This window comes from Podarcis melisellensis, assembly GCF_964234715.1.
Source record: "Podarcis melisellensis genome assembly, chromosome: 4".
In the NCBI taxonomy this organism is placed as follows: Eukaryota; Metazoa; Chordata; class Lepidosauria; order Squamata; family Lacertidae; genus Podarcis; species Podarcis melisellensis.
The window spans coordinates 33,590,344-33,609,668 of NC_138531.1; the positions used below are offsets into that span (position 1 = coordinate 33,590,344).

Consider the following 19,325-nt stretch of genomic DNA (forward strand, 5'->3'; position numbering starts at 1 on the left):
ATAATAATGCCATCAACCACACTTCTCCTATAGATTTTTGTAATGTTTATACTTTAATCTTCCAATTCTTACCCCTTATAGAAGGGGGAAAGACATTTCTGTGACACGGGGAAAGATCAGACATAATTGCCTAACACTATTTCTTCTCATCCTATAAACAACAACAACAGTAAAAAGGAAAAAAAGTGTCATAAAAAACCAATGATTTTTTAAAACTGAAGTCTATACCTGGATCAGTAGCAGATATAATGGCTCCAAAAAGGAGACAATCTGTGTAGTAAAACTTATCAGAGAGCTGCCCCACAAGCTTCATTAGTTTTACAACACCATACATAAGATTCCTAGGAGGAAAAAGAAAGAAGAATTCAGTGAAGCATTTAAACCAGATTGTTCTGGATTATATTTATTTATAAAAATGTACAATATTTTAATTTATCATTTTTAAAAATTACCTGCCCTTCATCATGACAAATTGTAGAATAAAATATTAAAATAAGTTTAAAAATACATTGCTGTCAAGAGAATAGCGTGAGTTTCTCTTTGGACTGACTTTATTACTGATGACAAACACGCAACCCAGTGTATGCGTGTTTATTTGAGAGGTAAGAGATTACAGCATCTCTATGCATCCAACATATTCTCACTGATCTTGCTGGAGGAGCTAAGGCACAACAATGGGTGATAAAGAGATGCCAAAATTATATCCCACGAGACTAAATGGTATCTCAAAACTCAACTTACCCAATGATGAAACAAGAGACTGCAGTTCCTAGGAAAGCATAAACCAGAATAGACCCCAAGTTTCTGAAGAAGTGCCTCTGTAGAGGGAAAAAATGGGTTAGGAACAACCATATAGAAGCAATGCTTCTATAACTCCAAAGAATGCAACACTCTCAGTGCTCTAGTTAAGTCACATTCTATTCTGAGAACAGAAAAAAAAAAATCAACTCTACTGTGCAATCCTTCTGAAATATAGGGAACATTTCAAAAAACCAAGCTGATCTTCTGAGGAGACCCTGCTCATTGTTCCACAACAGGCAGTTTGTTACTTGGTGACAATGAATAATTGGGCTTTCTTGATAATAGCACCCACTCTATGGAACGCTCTCCTTTGAGCAATTCACGAGGCAAAGTCAGTAACGATCCTTAAACACCTCTTAACAATTTTCTTTCCTGTACTGTTTAATTTTATTTATGAGATATAGCTGCATTTTGTTTTTATCTCATTTTTAGGAAAATTCACTGAATGTTGTGTTTTTATTGTGAGCAGCTTAGAGACTTTTGTTATAAGAAGTGGCATAATTTTGTAATAAATAAATATCGGGGAGATTGTTATTAGTCTTGTCTGAGTCGTATTTTGATTCCACGTACTTTGGGACTGCCTGGTATAGATGGCTCAGGCTGGCCATCAAATCAAGGCTCAAAACCCCAGTGCCTTAGGGAATCATGCACAGAACCCCAGACAGAGGTGTGGAAGAGACAAGCAAGTAGTGAAGCTGTGCCATTCTGAACAGTGTGGATTTACAAAGGCATTGTTTAAATGCCTTGGGCTTGAGCAAGAGCAGGAAGAAGTTTGGTGGAGAACTTCTTCGTTGCTCCATCAGACAACTCTCCAGACAGGATCCATCTAGTCCAAGCAGTGCTTTGAAAAGCTTCCTAAGCAAGAGACCACTCTTAGAGGAAGCTTAATTCTTCTCCCCAAGCGTTCCAAGAAACACTTTACAGGTTCTTCTGCTCTTGCAGGGAAAGAGGGGCACCCGCAGCTCCACTTGGAAAGGGCAGCCCCTATGTGATTAGAGGTTGCTGCAACACTCCCTCAGCTAATAACCTAAGCAACACCCAGTGGGTTGATGGTTAAAGCCCACATGGAGCCATCTACTGCAGATCAGGCCTACCACTTCACCAAGTTGGACAAACACAATAGAGTAGCTGTCACCATCCCCTAGGCCAGTGTTTCCCAACCTTGTGCCTCCAGCTGTTTTTGAACTACAATTCCCATCATCCCTGACCACTGGTCTTGCTAGCTAGGGATGATGGGAGTTGTAGGCCAAAAACATCTGGAGGCACAAGGTTGGGAAACACTGCCCTAGGCTAAACAGCACGTTTGGTTTTCAAGTATGTGGGTGCATGGGAAAGAGATTTAATTGGGGTACCCAGTGAAACTCTGCCAGACTCCCATCTCTAACCACCCAATGAGCCTGGAGGGCTAGCATATTACCTCTCAGGGACTTGGCTAAGAGGGCAGAGGTTAATAAGAGCAAGATTAATCACGGCTCCCTCCAGCTCACAGGTTTATTTAACCAAGAAGTCAATAAGCGTAAGCAATGCAAAGAATCAGTCAAATAAATAAAAGGAGCAAAAAGGTTGCTTTTTCATGTGCGTGTTTCAGTGGATAATAAACAATCCATAACAAAAGGCAGCAGTTTTTGAGGACATCATCTAAGTCCCTCTAAGCCAGCCTTTCTCAACCTGTGGGTCCCCAGATGTTGTTGAACTACAACTCCCATCACCCCTAGCTAGCAAGGCCAGAGCTCAGGGATGATGGGAGTTGTAGTCCAACAACATTTGGAGACCCACAGGTTGAGAACCACTGCCTAAGCCTTCTGAGTAGAAGAAGATGTAGCATGTACTCCAGGGAGTATAGTTTCTGCTAACTACAGACTGAGAATTCCTAAAAAAAAGATTTGGTTGAGAGCAAGTGTGTGAAAGTGAGATCCATGCTATGAAACTGACTAGAGGAAATAACTTTGTTTAGAAATGGTTCCATCAGAAAGGACGTTAAGGAGACTCAATGCTGGGCTTCGGTGAAGCAGAAAGCAACATAAACATATACCTTGGACATGGGAGGCAGTTAGCCCCATTCAGCATAAGATACAATTGCTGTAATTCAGGGAGCTACATTCCTAATTCTCCATGAAACTACTCAACTGGGTGAAAGGGGATTTGAATGAAGGTCTACCTGGCTCAAATTCACCAGAGCAAATCCATAAGAATGCCTTGGTGCAACAGAACAAGAAACCTATTCCTTCAACTCCTCTCACACCCTGCTTGGCTTGTAATGTGTCGCCCACAGCCAATTTACAACATGAACTAAATGCAGCCATTAAGGCTTCAGCAACCATTAACTATAGTGAGCTCTCAAAACAATGAGCAACTTAGTGCATCTGTTGTTGTTGTTGTTGTTTAGTCTTACAGTACCGTAAATGCTTGAGAAGCTTGCTTACCTGAACACAGATTGTTGGCACAAAGAGACAATGGAGTGTGCCTCTGCGGGTGAAATCAAACCACTGCATTAGCAGCACAGAAGTGACCTCCCTGGGGAGCAAGCCTGAGAAGTGTGTATGGAGGTCCTGGGCTGCCCAGACAACAAGACCCCCCTCTTGGCTTCTCTGATGTGGTCCCAAGGAAATCAGAGCGATACATTTGGCACCAGCTTAGCTGTGGGAGTTGCTGGAAGGAGGCATACTAGGCGCCATCCATCCATCTTAGGAACTCCACTCTGGATTTGTGTAGGGTTTACTCCTTAGCATCTTGTTCTTCCAAAGGTATCCCACAAGGCAGCTGAGGTTTAGGACCAGAGTTTTCCTTCTCTTGGATGGGCTACCTTCCCAGGTTAATGAGTCCCAACTGCTCATGTTATTTCTTAAGGGGAAAACAAAGATCATAGGAGTATGTGGATTGTTGGAAGATGAGGTTGTATCCATCTGGGTTGTGTGTATAATTTACTGATATGGTTTGGGATACCAACCCATGCCCTGATGTCATTAACAGGGGCCCTTCTCATAGTGCCCCTACTAGCAAAGCTATGGTGTGTGGCAGCAAGGGAAAGTGTCTTTAATAGTGGCCCCTCATCTATGGAATATTATCCTCGGATAGGTCTGGTGCATTTTTTTTTGGTTCACAACCCTATAGTCCTATCAATTAGAGACAGGCCTTTATGCCAAAGGCTGAACAGGGAGCATTATGCAAGCTACGTGGCATAGAACAGGCATGTCCAACTTTCAAGAGACTGAGATCTACTCCCACTATAAAAAACCTGGTGGTGATCTACCAAAGTTGAGCTTTTTTTTAGGGAGCCAACGTTCTTGAGCTTTCGGGGGGGGGGGCAAGATCTACCATGGACACACCACAAACTACCAGTAGATCATGATCTACCTCTTGGACATCCCTGGCATAGACCAAAGGCTCCCTGCAAGCAGCCTTCCTCCATGCAACCCAACAAACTTCACAAATCTCTTGGGGGGACCTATAGGAACAACCTACAGAACAGAATAAAAATCTACAGTTCAGCATTTGTGGAGGAAGAATAGATGGTCTGCTGCTGCAGGAATGGTCTTGCTTGAATGGATTCAAGCCAGTAGGAGTTACTTAACTCTGCCTCAAAATACGGCAGGTTTTAACAGCTGAGTATTCTACTCTCGGGACCAAAGTCCATACCGGCAGAGCAATATTGTTCAGAAAATGTTTCAGGCTTACCTTTTTCAAACTATAGCCAGCATGGAAAATAATGGGAGGCAGGAGGATGTTGAAAAACACTTCTGGATCAAATGTTACCTTTAAAGAAAACACAGAAGAAACAGCTGTAAGACAATGTTTCCAGGTGGCTATCCTCAAAACATCTACAGTCTACCTACAGATTTCCTATGCCGATCTCTCACCATTATATTAAACCAATCATTTCCTAGAGATCAGGGAACACAGGTTCATTCCAATAAGCTATAACATGCTCAGTTTCCTGCAGAGAGGTTTTTCTTTTTCTTTTTAAGTGTTCCACGGTCTAGGGTTCATTCAGACAACCATCACTCTCGTGACATTTATTTGTTTGTTTGTTTTCTAACCAGGATTATATTGGGCACATAATAAAGTGGTCATATAGGTGTTCCAGAAGAGACAAAGATACTAGCTTGGTTGCCCTTCCCAGACCTTCAAAGCAGTCTTTCCCAACCTTAGGTCCTCGGATGTTGTCAGACTACAACTCCAACCATCCCTGGTCATAATAAGACATGCTAGTTGGGGGTGTGGCAAGTTTTGAGGGACCTAAGGATGTGAAGGGCTGCTTTAAAATCAGCAGGCTGAACAAAAAAAGAAAATCTAGGTTCTAAGGAATTGAACTGAGTAAATAACCTTGGGCAACAAGATATTTTGCTCCACACTGCACTGAGACCAGCAACCTACTTTACAGGACCAAGGTGAGGAAGAATGGGGAATGATTATTCTGGATAGTCCAGTGTCAATGGTTTGATGTTTTTCAGACCTACCAAACTACCTTGGAGGAACCAGTAAGCATAAGTTCTTAAATGCTAAGGGTAAGGGAATCCAGATGAATGGATCTCCTTACCACATCTGAACAACATTGCAAAGTACAGAACCTTACAATGAAAGTATCACATATTATCATACATACTGAGATCTGAAAGAGACTTGCGAAAACAGGCCAGCACAAAAATAAATGCATTCATAAACAGCCACAGTTAACAAAAAGGTAGCTCTCACTTTTCGCAACATGTCATTCTGTTCCACATTGTGTATTTTTCCAGGACTTATTTCTCCTTTTAAGGTGTATTCAAAGAATTTCCCGCTGATATTGACCAACAAAGTTGTGTAAGCCCGGTCCTCCTGGGAACAGCTTAACGGTTTATCACGGCCACTGGTGGGAGGTATGCCATATCTCAAGATCACTCCAACAATGAGCCCTGAAAGAGAAGATGTTACGTCTTGAGTTTTATATCCTATCAGGCATATACAGATGTCAACAGGTTGTTGTTGATTTTAGAACTGACTATGTTTTTTAAAGATGGACACATGACTGATTATGTAGCTAATGCAAAGGTACAATGTGTGCTTGGCACACTGTAAGAACACTTAGCTTTAATATTAAACATGCACAAAGAAAAAGAAGCAGGCAATTGAGTACGAGTACATTGTTCTTCTAAAGGAATTTTTATATTGCATCAGACCTGTGGCCCAACTAGCGAAGTATTCTCTGTACTGATGCTTTTTTGGGGGGGGTTTAAAAAATGAGGTGCTATATCTCATATTTGCTGCGGGTGGCAGCACAAAATGGCTGCCAATGGCAGTTAAAAAAGAAAAGAAAAAGGTGATGGTACTTCACATTGGTGAGTACTATGACAACAAAAGCACTGAGAACACCTCAGGCTTATAGGACCTACTTTGATTTTTACTAGAACCACTGAAATCCATCAAATGGGAGTCGGATGCAAAGTGGCAGCTTAGAAGTCAGAACCAGTTACCTACTGAACACCAGCATGGCCTGATTCTAGAAGTACAAATTTATTACAGATCAGAGATTATAATGCTTTCATTTAGCAGGGAGGGAGAGCAGAACCTTCTTGTTGTCAAACAAGCAGGAGTGAGAAACTCCTGTCATCCCACAGCAAGTCAGCTAGCAATCTATCAGTATAGCCCAAACCCACCTCTGCCCACCTAACCATTTAGAAGAATTGTAGAGTTGGAAGGGACCATGAGGGAAGTCTAGTCCAACCCCCTGCAATGCAGGAATCTATCGCCCAACGGGGAACTCGAACTCACAACTCTGAGATTAAGAGTCTCATCCTCTACTGACTGATTTAAATAGCTGTTTGGAAGGGTACACTGACACACATTCACAAAGCTGTCTGTCTGTCTGTCTGTCTGTCTCTCTCTCTCTCTCTCTCTCTCTCTCTCTCTCTCTCACACACACACACACACAATTGTCTCCTGAGGTGAGGTCTCTCATCCAGGGTTACACCAGGACCATACCTGCTTAATTTCAGATACTGTATGCTGCATGCTTGGATGCTCCCAGATTATTTATGGCATCAAAACAATGAAATATAATAAAATGAAGCTAGCCATCAAGTAAGATTGTCCACCCCACAAAAAAGGGTACACAATGCAACAAAAACAAGTCTGAATATAAGTATGGGCCTCTTATTTATTTCACTAAAAGATACCTTAAGAAAAGCGAGCCATCTGCTGAAGGTATCACAGGTGCAAAGAGAGGAAGATAGGAAGATAGAAATAGCAAAGGAGGAACATAGCACATTAAACAAAAATCAGATCATCTAGAAGAAGTAATAAGTCACAGCAACTCTGAAACATGATCACCAGCTCTCTTATTTTGTGTTACTGAATAAACACCCAAAAACATAGGATAATCTGACTTATGGAAGTGTGACTCACTGGCCACAGTCTATACACCACAATGAGCTATTAAAAACACATTTTGAGAAGTAGGGTTGTTTGATTTTCCTAAGCTTCTCTTATTCTTCCACCTACTCCAATAGCCACTAACCCAACATGCCACCAGTCCAGCCTCAAACTTACTTTAAGTTAAGTTGTAAAGAACTACTGTAAACAGAGCAGGATTCAGTACTAACCAAGAGTTGGGTGTGTTCTGCCTACTTGGGCTAATGGATTTGTCCTTTGATAAGGTATCTCCAACAACAAAGGAAAATTTTCCAGTGAATGTTTCAAGGTTAAAGCAGAAGGCGCCTGCTGAACTTCTACTGGCAGAATATTCCTCAGGACTGGGCTGAAGACACCAAAAGCTCGGGTTTTTTGCTGCTGTCAGACAAGTCTTGCCAACTCAGGGTAGAGGAAACTAAAATACAAATGAATGCGTAGTCTGGTGTGTTTGTACTTGCTACACAATACAGTTACACACAAATAGAAATGTCACAAGTACGATACATCCTTGCCCATTTCTTAAACTTTGACTATTTTCAAAGTGCCTACAATGAATTTTGTTATTCTGAGCATGACGTACCTGCTCCGATCAGACAGTAAACAACCTCACTGTATTTGCATGTTAACGTTGACTCTTGAGATGGCGAGTCCCTCTCGCCCCAGAAAATTTAGCATCTAGAACGTGTTACATGACACATTACAAATAACCAAGCAAAAAAGCTACCAACATGAGTTTGACCAAACTGCGGGAGGCAGTGGAAGACAGGAATGCCTGGAGTGCTCTGATCCATGGGGTCACGAAGAGTCGGACATGACTAAACAACAAGAAGAAGCCTAACAAGATACACACACACACACACACACACACACACACGATTCAAAGGCCTACTGCAAAGGGCATGCATCTTCCCTGCAACTTAAAAATTAATTCTGAATACATAGCAAAAACCAAAATGCCACACGCAAAAATAAAATAAGATCCAATGCACATTGCGGCTAAATTAAGGATTGCTGAAGGCAAGTGTTGTGCAATCTTGCTCCACTTTCTAGCTAAACTGCTAACACAAATTAACAGCAAGCATAAATCCAGGAAAGCTCTGCCTCTAAAAATAATCAAGCACACAGCCTAATAATTAGGTAATAGCTTATACAGACACTAAGCTGGAACACAAGTTATACTTTCAAAGGGGAGACTGAGCCACGGATGCACAATTTCAAGTTTGGGGATCGCTTGTGGCTCCAGAAACATCGCTAGTATGTTGAAATCAAGCATCTCAGCAGTGTGAAAAATACTGTTCTAGTCCTTACTATGACCAAGATTAAGTATGCTTGAAGCACAGGTGTTGAGACAAAAAACAGATGTCACATGGAAGTGCAACAATGTGTTTTGCTTCTAAACCCATCCCACGATGCAGGGGCTGGTGCCTATTTTAAAAATATTTGTGGTTGGCCGTGCCAGAATCCTTGGCCATGTCAGCCAGCTGCGAAGATAATTCAGTGAGAGGAAATTTTGTTTCTTCCTCCTTTATACAACACAGCCGGTTTGTTCAAGTTCATGACTCACCTATTTAGCAGGCCTTTGCTGTACCCACACACATTTTCAAATGGGGAGAGGAGAAGAAAGGACAGACAAGGACAACTGGATAGTGAAACATGCAAGTGATTAATCAAACTGTCTTATATCCCCTATTTGCAAAATCGTTTAAGTACACGGGTGAGAATGAACAAAGGACTCTTGTTCCATTCAAAAAAAAAGGAAGCAAAGGATTATGACTAACAGAGCATCTACACAATAAATCATGGCTTTCTCCAAAGTTACCTACCTAAGAAGCTGCCTTATACTGTGTCAGCCCAACTGGTCCATTCAGCTCAGTATTGTTTCTACTGACCAGCAATGGCTCTGCAGGGTCTCTCCCAGTCCTACCTGGAGATGCCAGGAATTGAACAACCTGGGACCTTCTGCAGGCAAAGCAGATGCTCCACCACTGGGCTATGTGAAATACATGCATAACCAAAAACTGTCAAGCTCTCAAACCATCACACAGGACTAAAAATTCCTTGAGTAAAAGAAGCTGTTGTAATCGTCGGTGTAGGTTTGTGGGGCAAATAGTGTCTTGTGGTATCACACTTCTCTTCCACTAGTATGGAAGAGAAAAGGAATTTAGCAATAGGCAAAAGTCCTGTTATTATATAAAAACAACAGGTTCCCCATAACCACCTGTAGATTCCCACTGACTACCTCAATGTCTTCTTGAGGTGTTCAGCACAATAAGCTGATGTTCACTGTTAAGCGTCCGCAAAGCTGTTACCTATTTCTCAGCTTCAATAAAATACTTAGATAGGACTTCGGTTCTCTCCTGATGGCAGTAGACTACAACTTCCATCATCTCTGACCATTGGCTGTGCTGACTAGGGTACTGAGAGTTCAACAACATCCAAAGGGCAACACATTTGGCTACCGCTGAAGCACGGAATCATTAGTACTACACCATTGGCAGTATTCACATGCCTGTGAGTGGGCAGCAGCTCAATTCACATGACACACGAATGGGTATGTTTACTGGTGTTGGTGCCTGTGCCATTCCACGAATCTTTGAATTGATCAGAGGTCTTCCATGGAGCTCGGGGAAATTTACATAGCTCCCTGTCCACATATCTAATTACAAGTCCCTTGTTATGTACGTGAGGTGGTGACTGATCAAAGCTCAACCAGAAAGTTTCAAAGCTGAGCAGAGATTTGAACCCATGTTTCCCTGGTCCAAGCCATCCACTACAATGGCCTTGTGCCATTTCTCCTTTGCAACATGTAGTCATTTTTCAACCTATCATTGTAGAAAAAAAAGAGAGAAAAAGATGAATGTGAAGCAAGAAAAAAAAGCTTGAGGAAATAGAAGCAATGTCTTTTAATAGGGAGTTAAAACACAATTGGAACGTCACAAGACTTAGTGGCGGCAATGGTGGGAGAAAAGAAGACATTCCACCTTCCTGGCCTTCAGATTTTGCAGAGTTGCAGTGACTCAAGGAAAGCTGTTTGCTAGAGATAAGGATTCTGCTTTATCTCCAAGCTTTAAACTTTGGCACATGAAAAGGCTCTAGATCCTTTTGACTGAAACAGCAGGCTCCCCCACAGACCGCCACTCTCCTAAGTAAAGTGAGCAAAGAGTGAGTAATTGGAACAGAATGGATGAGGACAGCAAGAAGGAAGGACCCTGCTCTCTCCATCACATGTTCAACATTCAATGCCAACAGGACTATACTGATGTGTGAATCCAGGGTCTATTTTGGTGTATGACTCAGGCAATCATGCCATTGCTATGGCACAAACAGATCAGCACCACAATCCCCTGAAGTGCTGCCAACTACTTCAAGCTGCGTACATGCAGCAGCTTAAAGTGGATTCAGTGCATCTCATGTGGTCCACAAGACGTTGTCCTCATCCAAGTAGCAGCCTGCCCCCCCCCCCAATCCCCGGCCATTTAATTCAGATTTTCCAACTAATAATAATAATCCACCATAAAACCACATGCTACCCAGCTGAAAATGTACTTTAAGCTTCATGATTGTGTAGGGCTTACTCTGGTCCTCATCCAACCATTTAAAAACTTCTAACTTAAACTTCATTTATTTCAAATAACCAACTCTTGAAACAGGAGCTTTTAGAATAGGAGAACTTGCTTAAGTAGTCTAATATTAGCAGCTCTACTTCGGAAAGTCCCTTTCCTCATGTGTACAAGCAATGAGGGGGAGGGATCCTTTTAAAAAAAAACCAGCTTCCCCATAGTGCCTCAGAAAATTGTTTCTAGAATTTGGATAATTGAGATGGCATGTGGGGGGGGGGGGCGCTGCACAAAATTAAAACTAAAAACTCCATCTTCCTAGATGTCTCTCTGATTCATATTTTATGAAGTAAGACATTGTTTACTATAATACCACCAGTACCAGTGCCACATTTTGAGTCTAGAAGCCAACGGATCACAATAATATGTCAACATGAGGTATGAATTCATGTCAGATTTGGTCTGCTACAGCAGAAGAAGCTCATTTCCGTTCCCTTGACAAAATATCTAAAAGAGCATCAGGCATCATTGCTGAGCAGAACAGGATTCATATTTTCCTTGATTTCTGCCTGCCAGTATATCTCTCAATCACACAAAAGAGATAACAGTATGGAAACTTTTGTCCAGATGTCCTAAACTAGCTTACCCAATAGGAAATATGCAAGGGACCATTGACCTGTATTTAATAGGCTCTACCAAATTGCATCTATATGTATGCAGACATAACCTAACCTAAATCTGTCACCACCATTGCATAAATGGAGCTTGTTCTCTCCCCCAAGAGAGTGTGTCAGTCACTTACAAGGCACTTCCATCGTTATAATCATAGTTAAAATAATGCTATTTTAACAGTAGGTGCTCTGTGGATGTAGTTGAAAATAGTAAGCAATCTTAACTCAAACCAAAACGTGTTATATGAAATTAGTCTAGTTACATTACTGGACTGGGCCAGGGTCCTATTATAATAGCAATTTGCTTTACTGGTTTCTAATGTGGCATCTGTTTTTATGGTGCTGCTTCATTGTTTTTCTGTTGTATGATTGAATACTGCATAGAGATTTTAAAATATTAAGCGGCTCAGACAAGCTTCAAATAAATAAAACAAATAGCAACAGATGCACGTTTGTTAAGACTCTGCTCCAAAAAATTATCCATATACAGGCTGAAAGAATAATGAAAGCACAATACCGAGGAGGTAGCCATACATAGATCCCCGGGGAGTGTGTTGCATGAGTGACAGGCCATCACAGAGACAGCTCTGTCCCTTGTAGCTGCCAATCTGACAGAACTCATTGGTGGAACTGAGAACAGGGCCTGAGATGCCAATGTTACAGCTGAGGCAGTGCTTCAAACAGCTCCTTAAAATGGTCCAGGACCCATATAACTGATGTAGAATAGCTATAATATTGTTGTAATGCCTAGCTCCTAACAAATGTTCTAGCTGCCACATTGTGTTCCAATTAAAGTGTCCAAATAGTCTTCAAGGGCAGGCCTGTACAGGGTGCACTTCAGTAATCTAGTCAGGATGTTACCAAAGCATGCACCACTGAAGCAAGATAACACCACAGTTGCACTTTTGGCCACTGACATTATCTGCAGCTCCACAGATGGCACCAAGTTCAGGAGCACTCCTTCAAAACGGCATGCTTAGTACGACCCCACCCAGGACCAGAATCTAATTCCCCTTTAAGGCCATTTAAGTATGGTGGTCACCCCACTGTAACTGGTGGCAGTGAATTCTGCAAGTTCTCACTGAATGAAAGAGCACTTTTGCCCTTGCCGGTTAAGGCCATACAATGGCTTAAGATTCTGATCTTGGCAGAGAGGAAAGACAAAGGGAAGTCGCTCTAGCCACTCTTTTGCACATTGCTTGCAAACTCTTAGTCACCAGGCTGACAAAAACAAAGAAGTCTTCAGATGTACCCAAGATACCCGAACCTCTTGATGCTTTTTTTTTTGAGAGATGACATCCATACACAGTACAGTGGTACCTCGGGTTACAAACACTTCGGGTTACAGACTCCACTAACCCGGAAGTAGAACCTCAGCTTCAAAACTTTACCTCAGAATGGGAACAGAAATTGCACGCCGGTGGCACAGCGGCAGCGGGAGGCCCCATTAGCTAAAGCGGTACCTCAGGTTAAGAACGGTTTCAGGTTAAGAATGGACCTCCGGAACGAATTAAGTTCGTAACCAGAGGTACCACTGTATTTAAAAAAAAGATAGCTTCATAAAGGCCGGTTACCATCTTACTGTCACTGTACACGGAGATATTTTCAATATTTTCAAGCCTTTTCCTGTGCCAGTCTCCAAAATGGGGAAATGCTGTTGTTATAGTAATGCTAAGAGACAGAAATAGCAACTCTGTACACACAACTGTTACTATATGCTTCCATCTGGCTAACACAGACTGAAAAAGGAGGAATAATAACTAGTATTTCTTTCTTAACTGCTTATGAAAATAGAAACAAATAAAAAAGTTTGTTTTCTCCAATACACATCGTAGCTTCAATCTGTACCACGTATTAGGATTCATAACTGTTTCATAACATATTCTGCTTTGTGCAGACCTTATTTATGTTGAATTTCACACAGTTCCTAGGAAACCAGCCAAAATCTATTTGTAGCTTTACATGTGTCATCTAAATGGCAAAAATCAGTGGAAATGGGTGGTGTTGGAGGAGATATAATACCATGCACACCCTAACACTGAATTAGCTTTCCCCTTCTTGCAAATTTAAAAAACAACAACTCCAAAATGCACCAAAATTATTCCTTGTTGTATCAAATGGTTTCCAAGATCATCATCAACACTTTATGCCTGTACATACACTCTAAGATATTGCCAATGAAAATGCCCAACAAGACAATTTGTCCTTTCATTAGCGGCAGAGTCCATCATTCCTACTTGCACTTCATCCTTCACAGATGCTCTTTACATCAATGGAAGCTTTCTTCCCCTAGATGGCCAAATGGAACCAATGAAAAGCAGCCATTCAGAGCAGCACTCTAGAGATGTTTCCTGTACTAGCACTCTTAAAATTGCCAGGCTAGGCTGGGGTGGGAATGTAAACGCCATAATTTCACTGGTAATAAGACGCCAGTTACTTCTGCATTTAAGTGGTCTCTTCTTCCTGCCTTTACCCCCCCACCCAACCATTCGTCAAAGGTTTCTGGCAGATGATTGTTGGAATCCAATACCTGCCAAAGTTTTGGTCAATCTGTCACAAACCAATTCCAAAAGAAGGACAGGGCTGCTTGGTGACATGCTGCAGCCAGTGTTAGAAACTGAGATATTTAAGCTAGGCATCAAATGGCTCCTTAAACCAGGGTTACAGTCGCCAAAATGGAATGCCTATGCCTAGTTGCCATTTGTGGGCAGACGGCTCGAAAGTTGTATTTTTCAATTTGTCTTTCTGGTTCCTGAAATTCATTCGGATTGTGCAGATAAACACAACAGGTAGAATTCTACAGGATGTGTTGCTAGTGTGTGAAAACAGTCAGGAACCAAGGATCTCCAGGCATGCACCTCCAGACGGTGGAGACGTTACGTGTCACCCTGGCACCTGGCCATCTTCACTTGGTCGCAAGTGGCTGACAGCCAGGTGCAAAATACACCTGGCGAAATTCGAACACTGGCTACGGAGTATAATTCAGTACTCTGGGAGTCTAGCAACGTCTAGAAAAGCCACAAATTTCCCATCCTGGGCCAAGCTTAAATGTCCTCTTGCCGATTTCCAGTTATGCCAGTCTCTAGGTCGGATCTCTGACTTTGCGTATGCCAACACCATACTGCTGCTGCTGAAACTCCCCCAGGCTTTGAATGCTGATGACACATTTCTCAAGAAAAAGAAGTTGCACAAGTCCATGCTCCAGCTAAATGGAGACATGGGCTAGATGATTTGGCAACCGGTGAAGAATTCCCCATCGTGCACCTGCCTCAAACATGCAAAGCAGCAGTAGCAGGGTGTGGGTGGGAGAATCTGCAGCATTGTGGAGGAAGAGAGCTCTTAAGCTTCCTGCCATCCACCTATTTTCCCTTGCCGACTCCTCCCATCGAACCACTTCCCCCCAAATCTGATTGCAGGACTGGATTTTCTAGACAAATACGGAAATATATCCTGGAAAGAAAGGTAATGTTGCAGAGGAAAGCCAGGTGGTAGAAGAATGGCTAACCACTCTTTCTTCCACCTTTCCTCTCTCTGTATCTCTCTCTCACACAGGTGTCTACCTGTCCCTATTAAGCAAGTTAGAAGACTGGGAATCCTGCCTTTTGCACTGAGTGTCTAATTCTATTCCATGTCCTTAGATCAGGATACTGTATTACATTCAGACTATATACACATTACAAACATATGCAAAGCAAAGTCATTGCCAGTAGAGACATATCCTGCTAGCAGCTTGATGTTCCAGCAACATTTCAGAATAGCTACTTACCTTTCCCAACCCCCCAAAAAATTCTTTCCCCCAAAAAAAGATCCAGGAAAAGTGACAGCCCGGCCTAACCTTCAGCTGTCATGTGATTGGCCAGTCCAAGCCCAGATGCACTCTGCTGGCGACATCATATCCCTCCGGATAATTGACAGAAAAGCCTGTTCACGGACACAAGACGACGTCTTTGTTGCTGTTCAATATGGCATGTTTTCCTTTAAAATATTCTTATTTTATAAGACCCAAGTATAAAATAAGAATATTGAGGCAGGCGAAAAAAATACAATATTGGCGAAAAGATTCACACTTACCTAACCCTTATATGAAGCGTGCAAGCTTCTGTGCATTGGTCTATTGTGGGTGTGATATCGCCAGCAAAGTGCATACTGAGGACCTGCAGCGAAAAGAGAAATGGAAGCAAATCAGTTCAAGTAAGTGTTGTGCCGATAGGCCTGTCAGAACAAACTATGGGAAGCAGGCAGGCAGGCAGCTATATTGACTCAACAGGCATACACATGTGCTAAATCATCCTTAGAAATCATGCCAAGTAGCACAGCTTTGCAGGGAACCACTATTTATTTTTTAGAAAACCTATACGCTACCTTTCAAGACAAAATTCAAGACACAATCCAGTGGAGCAATACCGGCAAGATATATAAACCTAAAACTGCACAACATTAAAAATAGCAGTAGTTAAACCTAATAAATAATAAAAATGTGGTGCTCTGTAGTTTATATACCACCGTTCATCACAAGATCTTAGGGCAGTTCACAGGGGAAAAGTACAAAGTAAAAGCACAAATAAATAGGGGAAGAAAATCAACAAAACAATAAACCGCCTCCCACAAACACATTTAAAAGGCTGTGGAATATTAATCAGCCAAAGGCAGTTTGGATTCCCCCCCCCCCAGAAGCTTACAGAATATGTTCAAGTAGAGGCTACACAAAATTATTATTATTATTATTGGCAGCCCTGAAATTTTTAAAGGTTGATGTTTTACTGCGCTTTTAATACTTTGTTGAGAGCCGCCCAGGGTGGCGTGTAAATATCATCATCATCTCCTCCTCACTAGGAGAGAATTCCACAAGCATGAAACCACTATGGAAAAGGCTTATTCTCTACCAATGCCAGACTCATAAGCAGGATCTTCCAAGGCCAATCCCGCACGCTGTATAGCATTGTGCAGGGTCCACACACTAAACAAAATCTGCAGAAAAAGGGAATAATCTAAAGCTCCCACAAACACAACAGGTGCACTCCATTCATACACAGGTATAGCTTTACATGCTGTGACAGACAACCCACTTGAAAGGGGCTCAAAAAACAGAATAACCGTCAGGCTTCGGGGAACTGGATCCCTCCTGCAGTGGCAGTAAATAAGCAGATCAAACGAAAGGAGCGTTCTTACCAGATAATTTCTTTAATAATCACAGCAAGAGACAAAGGAATGCCTATCTCTCTAGAAATGGCGTTGCTCCCAGTAAAGGTCCACCCCCCTCCGTCCTCATTAATCTACGTCATAGGTAGGCAAACTAAGGCCCGGGGGCTAGATCAGGCCCAATTGCCTTCTAAATCCGGCCCGCGGACAGTCCAGGAATCAGCGTGCTTTTACATGAGTAGAATGTGTTCTTTTATTTAAAATGCATCTCTGGGTTATTTGTGGGGCATAGGAATTTGTTCATTATTATTTTTTCAAAATATAGTCAGGCCCTCCACAAGGTCTGAGGGACAGTGGACCGGCCCCCTGCTGAAAAAGTTTGCTGACCCCTGATCTATGCCACTCCTATGTCAGGTAATCAGAGCTTGTCGCCGCTGCGCTTTCTGTTCTATCACTCTCAGAGCCCTTCTAGTCTTAGGCAATGGTGGGGGGTGTGTGTCAGGAATGCTTTCCAAGGACAGTGAATCTGCCAGCTGTCTCTCTCCTGGTGTTTCTTCTTCTAGCTGCTCCTCACCCAGTATCTCCCAGCTTTCCCCCTCTGGACTACGTCCCTCTGCAAACCACTGTTCTAATTCAATACTGTCCTCCTGCCCTTGTGAAAGTTCAGATAAAGGGGGGCACGTGATTCCCACCATTCCTCAGTCCAGTCCCTGACAATAACACAGGCCCTACAAGCAACAGCCTATAACTTTTTTCTGTACTGTTTTGTGATCTTATTGTACACATATTCACCACTTCCTCAAGGGGCATGGCCACAGAAAGGGTGTGTCAATGTTTCTGCAAACGTGTGCCATATATACATGAACTTTAAGACTTCTACTACAAGTAACTTCAAGCGTTGAAACCAGTGCTGATCATTTGGTGTCTGACTGGTGTTTGCTCAGTGGCTCAAGAGAACCCGATGTTTGATTTTCTATCTGACCAAAATAACACAAGTTGCTGCTTACTGAGAGGCTGTAAATAGCTTTTTTCTTTTTATGAAAAAGGAGCAAATAATTATCCAAGCAGAGATTCATGCAACCACCAAAGCGAAAAGTACAGAACATCACTCAATGTTTCCTCCAGCTGACAACGACACCAACAAACCACAATCAGTAGCTTCCCCACAGACACACACTGCAGCAGTCTCACTTAGTTATCTGGTTTCTTAATGCTTCTGCTTTTAAAACTTTACAGTCATGATGACTAGTGGATGTTAGCGATATTGGGGATCAAAATGCAGCGTAAGGAATCAAGACAGTTTTTGCTGTCAGGAGTCAGCTAAAAAACACTTTGAGGTTTTTAAACTGCTTTGAGAGGGGTGTTCCGTTTCGCTTTTACAATCAAGCGTTGTATAAATTTTATGAAATCCAAAATAAATAAGCTAGGAAGTTTCCTAGGCAAAAAGGTTTGGACAAAACTGACCCAGCTATTGGAATAGTCTTCCCTTGTCCCTCATCAGCTTCTCAGGATCCAGTTACCCATAAAAGTTTTAAATGCCCATGCACCAGCATCAAATATCTAGTGACAAGAGACAAACAAGAACTGGAAGATATTCAGACCAATCGTTTTTGTCTTCCATTTATTTTAAACCACAAGAAGCCAACTTCTAATATCCATTCTACCCTCCTGACAATCATTCAGGAACCATATTTTGTCACGTCAACTGATCAGCTTAAAAGCGGTTTGACTTCATAATAGAGTTGGAACCACAGTAGATAATTCAAGGAGAAATGTATTCTAGAACAAAATGCCTTTTAAAAAATAATAATAATAAATGATATTTATCTAACCATATTTTCATTTTTTCTCCCAAACTTGTAATATTTATCCCGTCTTCCTTAATGGCAACACTATAAGGAATTTCTGCCACACCTTAACAAAATTTTGTGGTGATGCTGGGGACCAGACTTACCGCCTAGCAGATCATTTTTGCCTTAAACCACCCTAATTCATACAGGTAACATTAAAATAATAATAAATGCAGTTTCTGATAAAGGGTGAAGGAGTGCAACATTAAGGCATACCTTCACAAGAAACCAAAACTGCTTTTTTCATTGCGATCATTTCCTCATGAGGATCTAAAGTTCTTGGAAATTGGTGCCACATATCTAATATAGAGTTCTCAGAACTGGCACAGAACTTTAGTTCCTCGTTCTAGGCAATGCTAATTTTGTAGTTATCTCAATTACAAAAGCGTAGGAAAGGATTTTAACACTGCATCTGTGTTAACAAAAATCAAACTGCCAAGCAAAATAGTTTAAGAACTGATGACTATTTAAGGTTGCCATGGCAATGCTGCTAAAGATGAAAACTTCAAATTATTTTGTAGGATTGCACTGCAAAACAGGTTTACACAAAAAGAAGACATACTGTGTTCCACGGGGCCCACTGGACCAACATCTTCCTCAAGCTGTCCACTACAACCCTAAGGTTGTGCTCCAACAGTTCAGACCCTCATGAGTGTATGTGTGAAATTAAGATTTATTTTGCCCCAATGTGCAATCTGTTTACCACAGTGACCAACCAGAGGCCTATGGGAACAGTTCCCTTCCACTACTGATCCTCGGGTACCAAGGGTGGGGTTTTATTGATGCAGCATCATAAAAAGGCTCAAAGGAACCCAGCAAGTGGGCTGGCAGGGTCACAATGGCCATTTTGCATGGGGCAGAGATTTCAGCACCATGATAAACTCAGAATACATATTTAAAAAAAGAATAGAAACAAGATG

The 19,325-nt window shown here is 41.9% G+C and overlaps 1 protein-coding gene across 2 annotated transcripts in view; it reads right to left on the reverse strand.

Annotated features, from left to right (window-relative positions):
- SLC9A7 (solute carrier family 9 member A7) overlaps positions 1-19,325 on the reverse strand; it is a 50,824-nt gene that overhangs the window by 25,504 nt on the left and 5,995 nt on the right. For both annotated transcript variants that reach the window (XM_081907570.1, XM_081907569.1), the window contains exons 2-5: positions 5,494-5,693; positions 4,477-4,554; positions 742-818; positions 229-341 (exon numbers count right to left, since the gene is read on the reverse strand). In XM_081907570.1, coding sequence (XP_081763696.1) covers positions 229-341; positions 742-818; positions 4,477-4,554; positions 5,494-5,693 — 468 coding nt within the window. The remainder of the gene's footprint in view (positions 1-228; positions 342-741; positions 819-4,476; positions 4,555-5,493; positions 5,694-19,325) is intronic.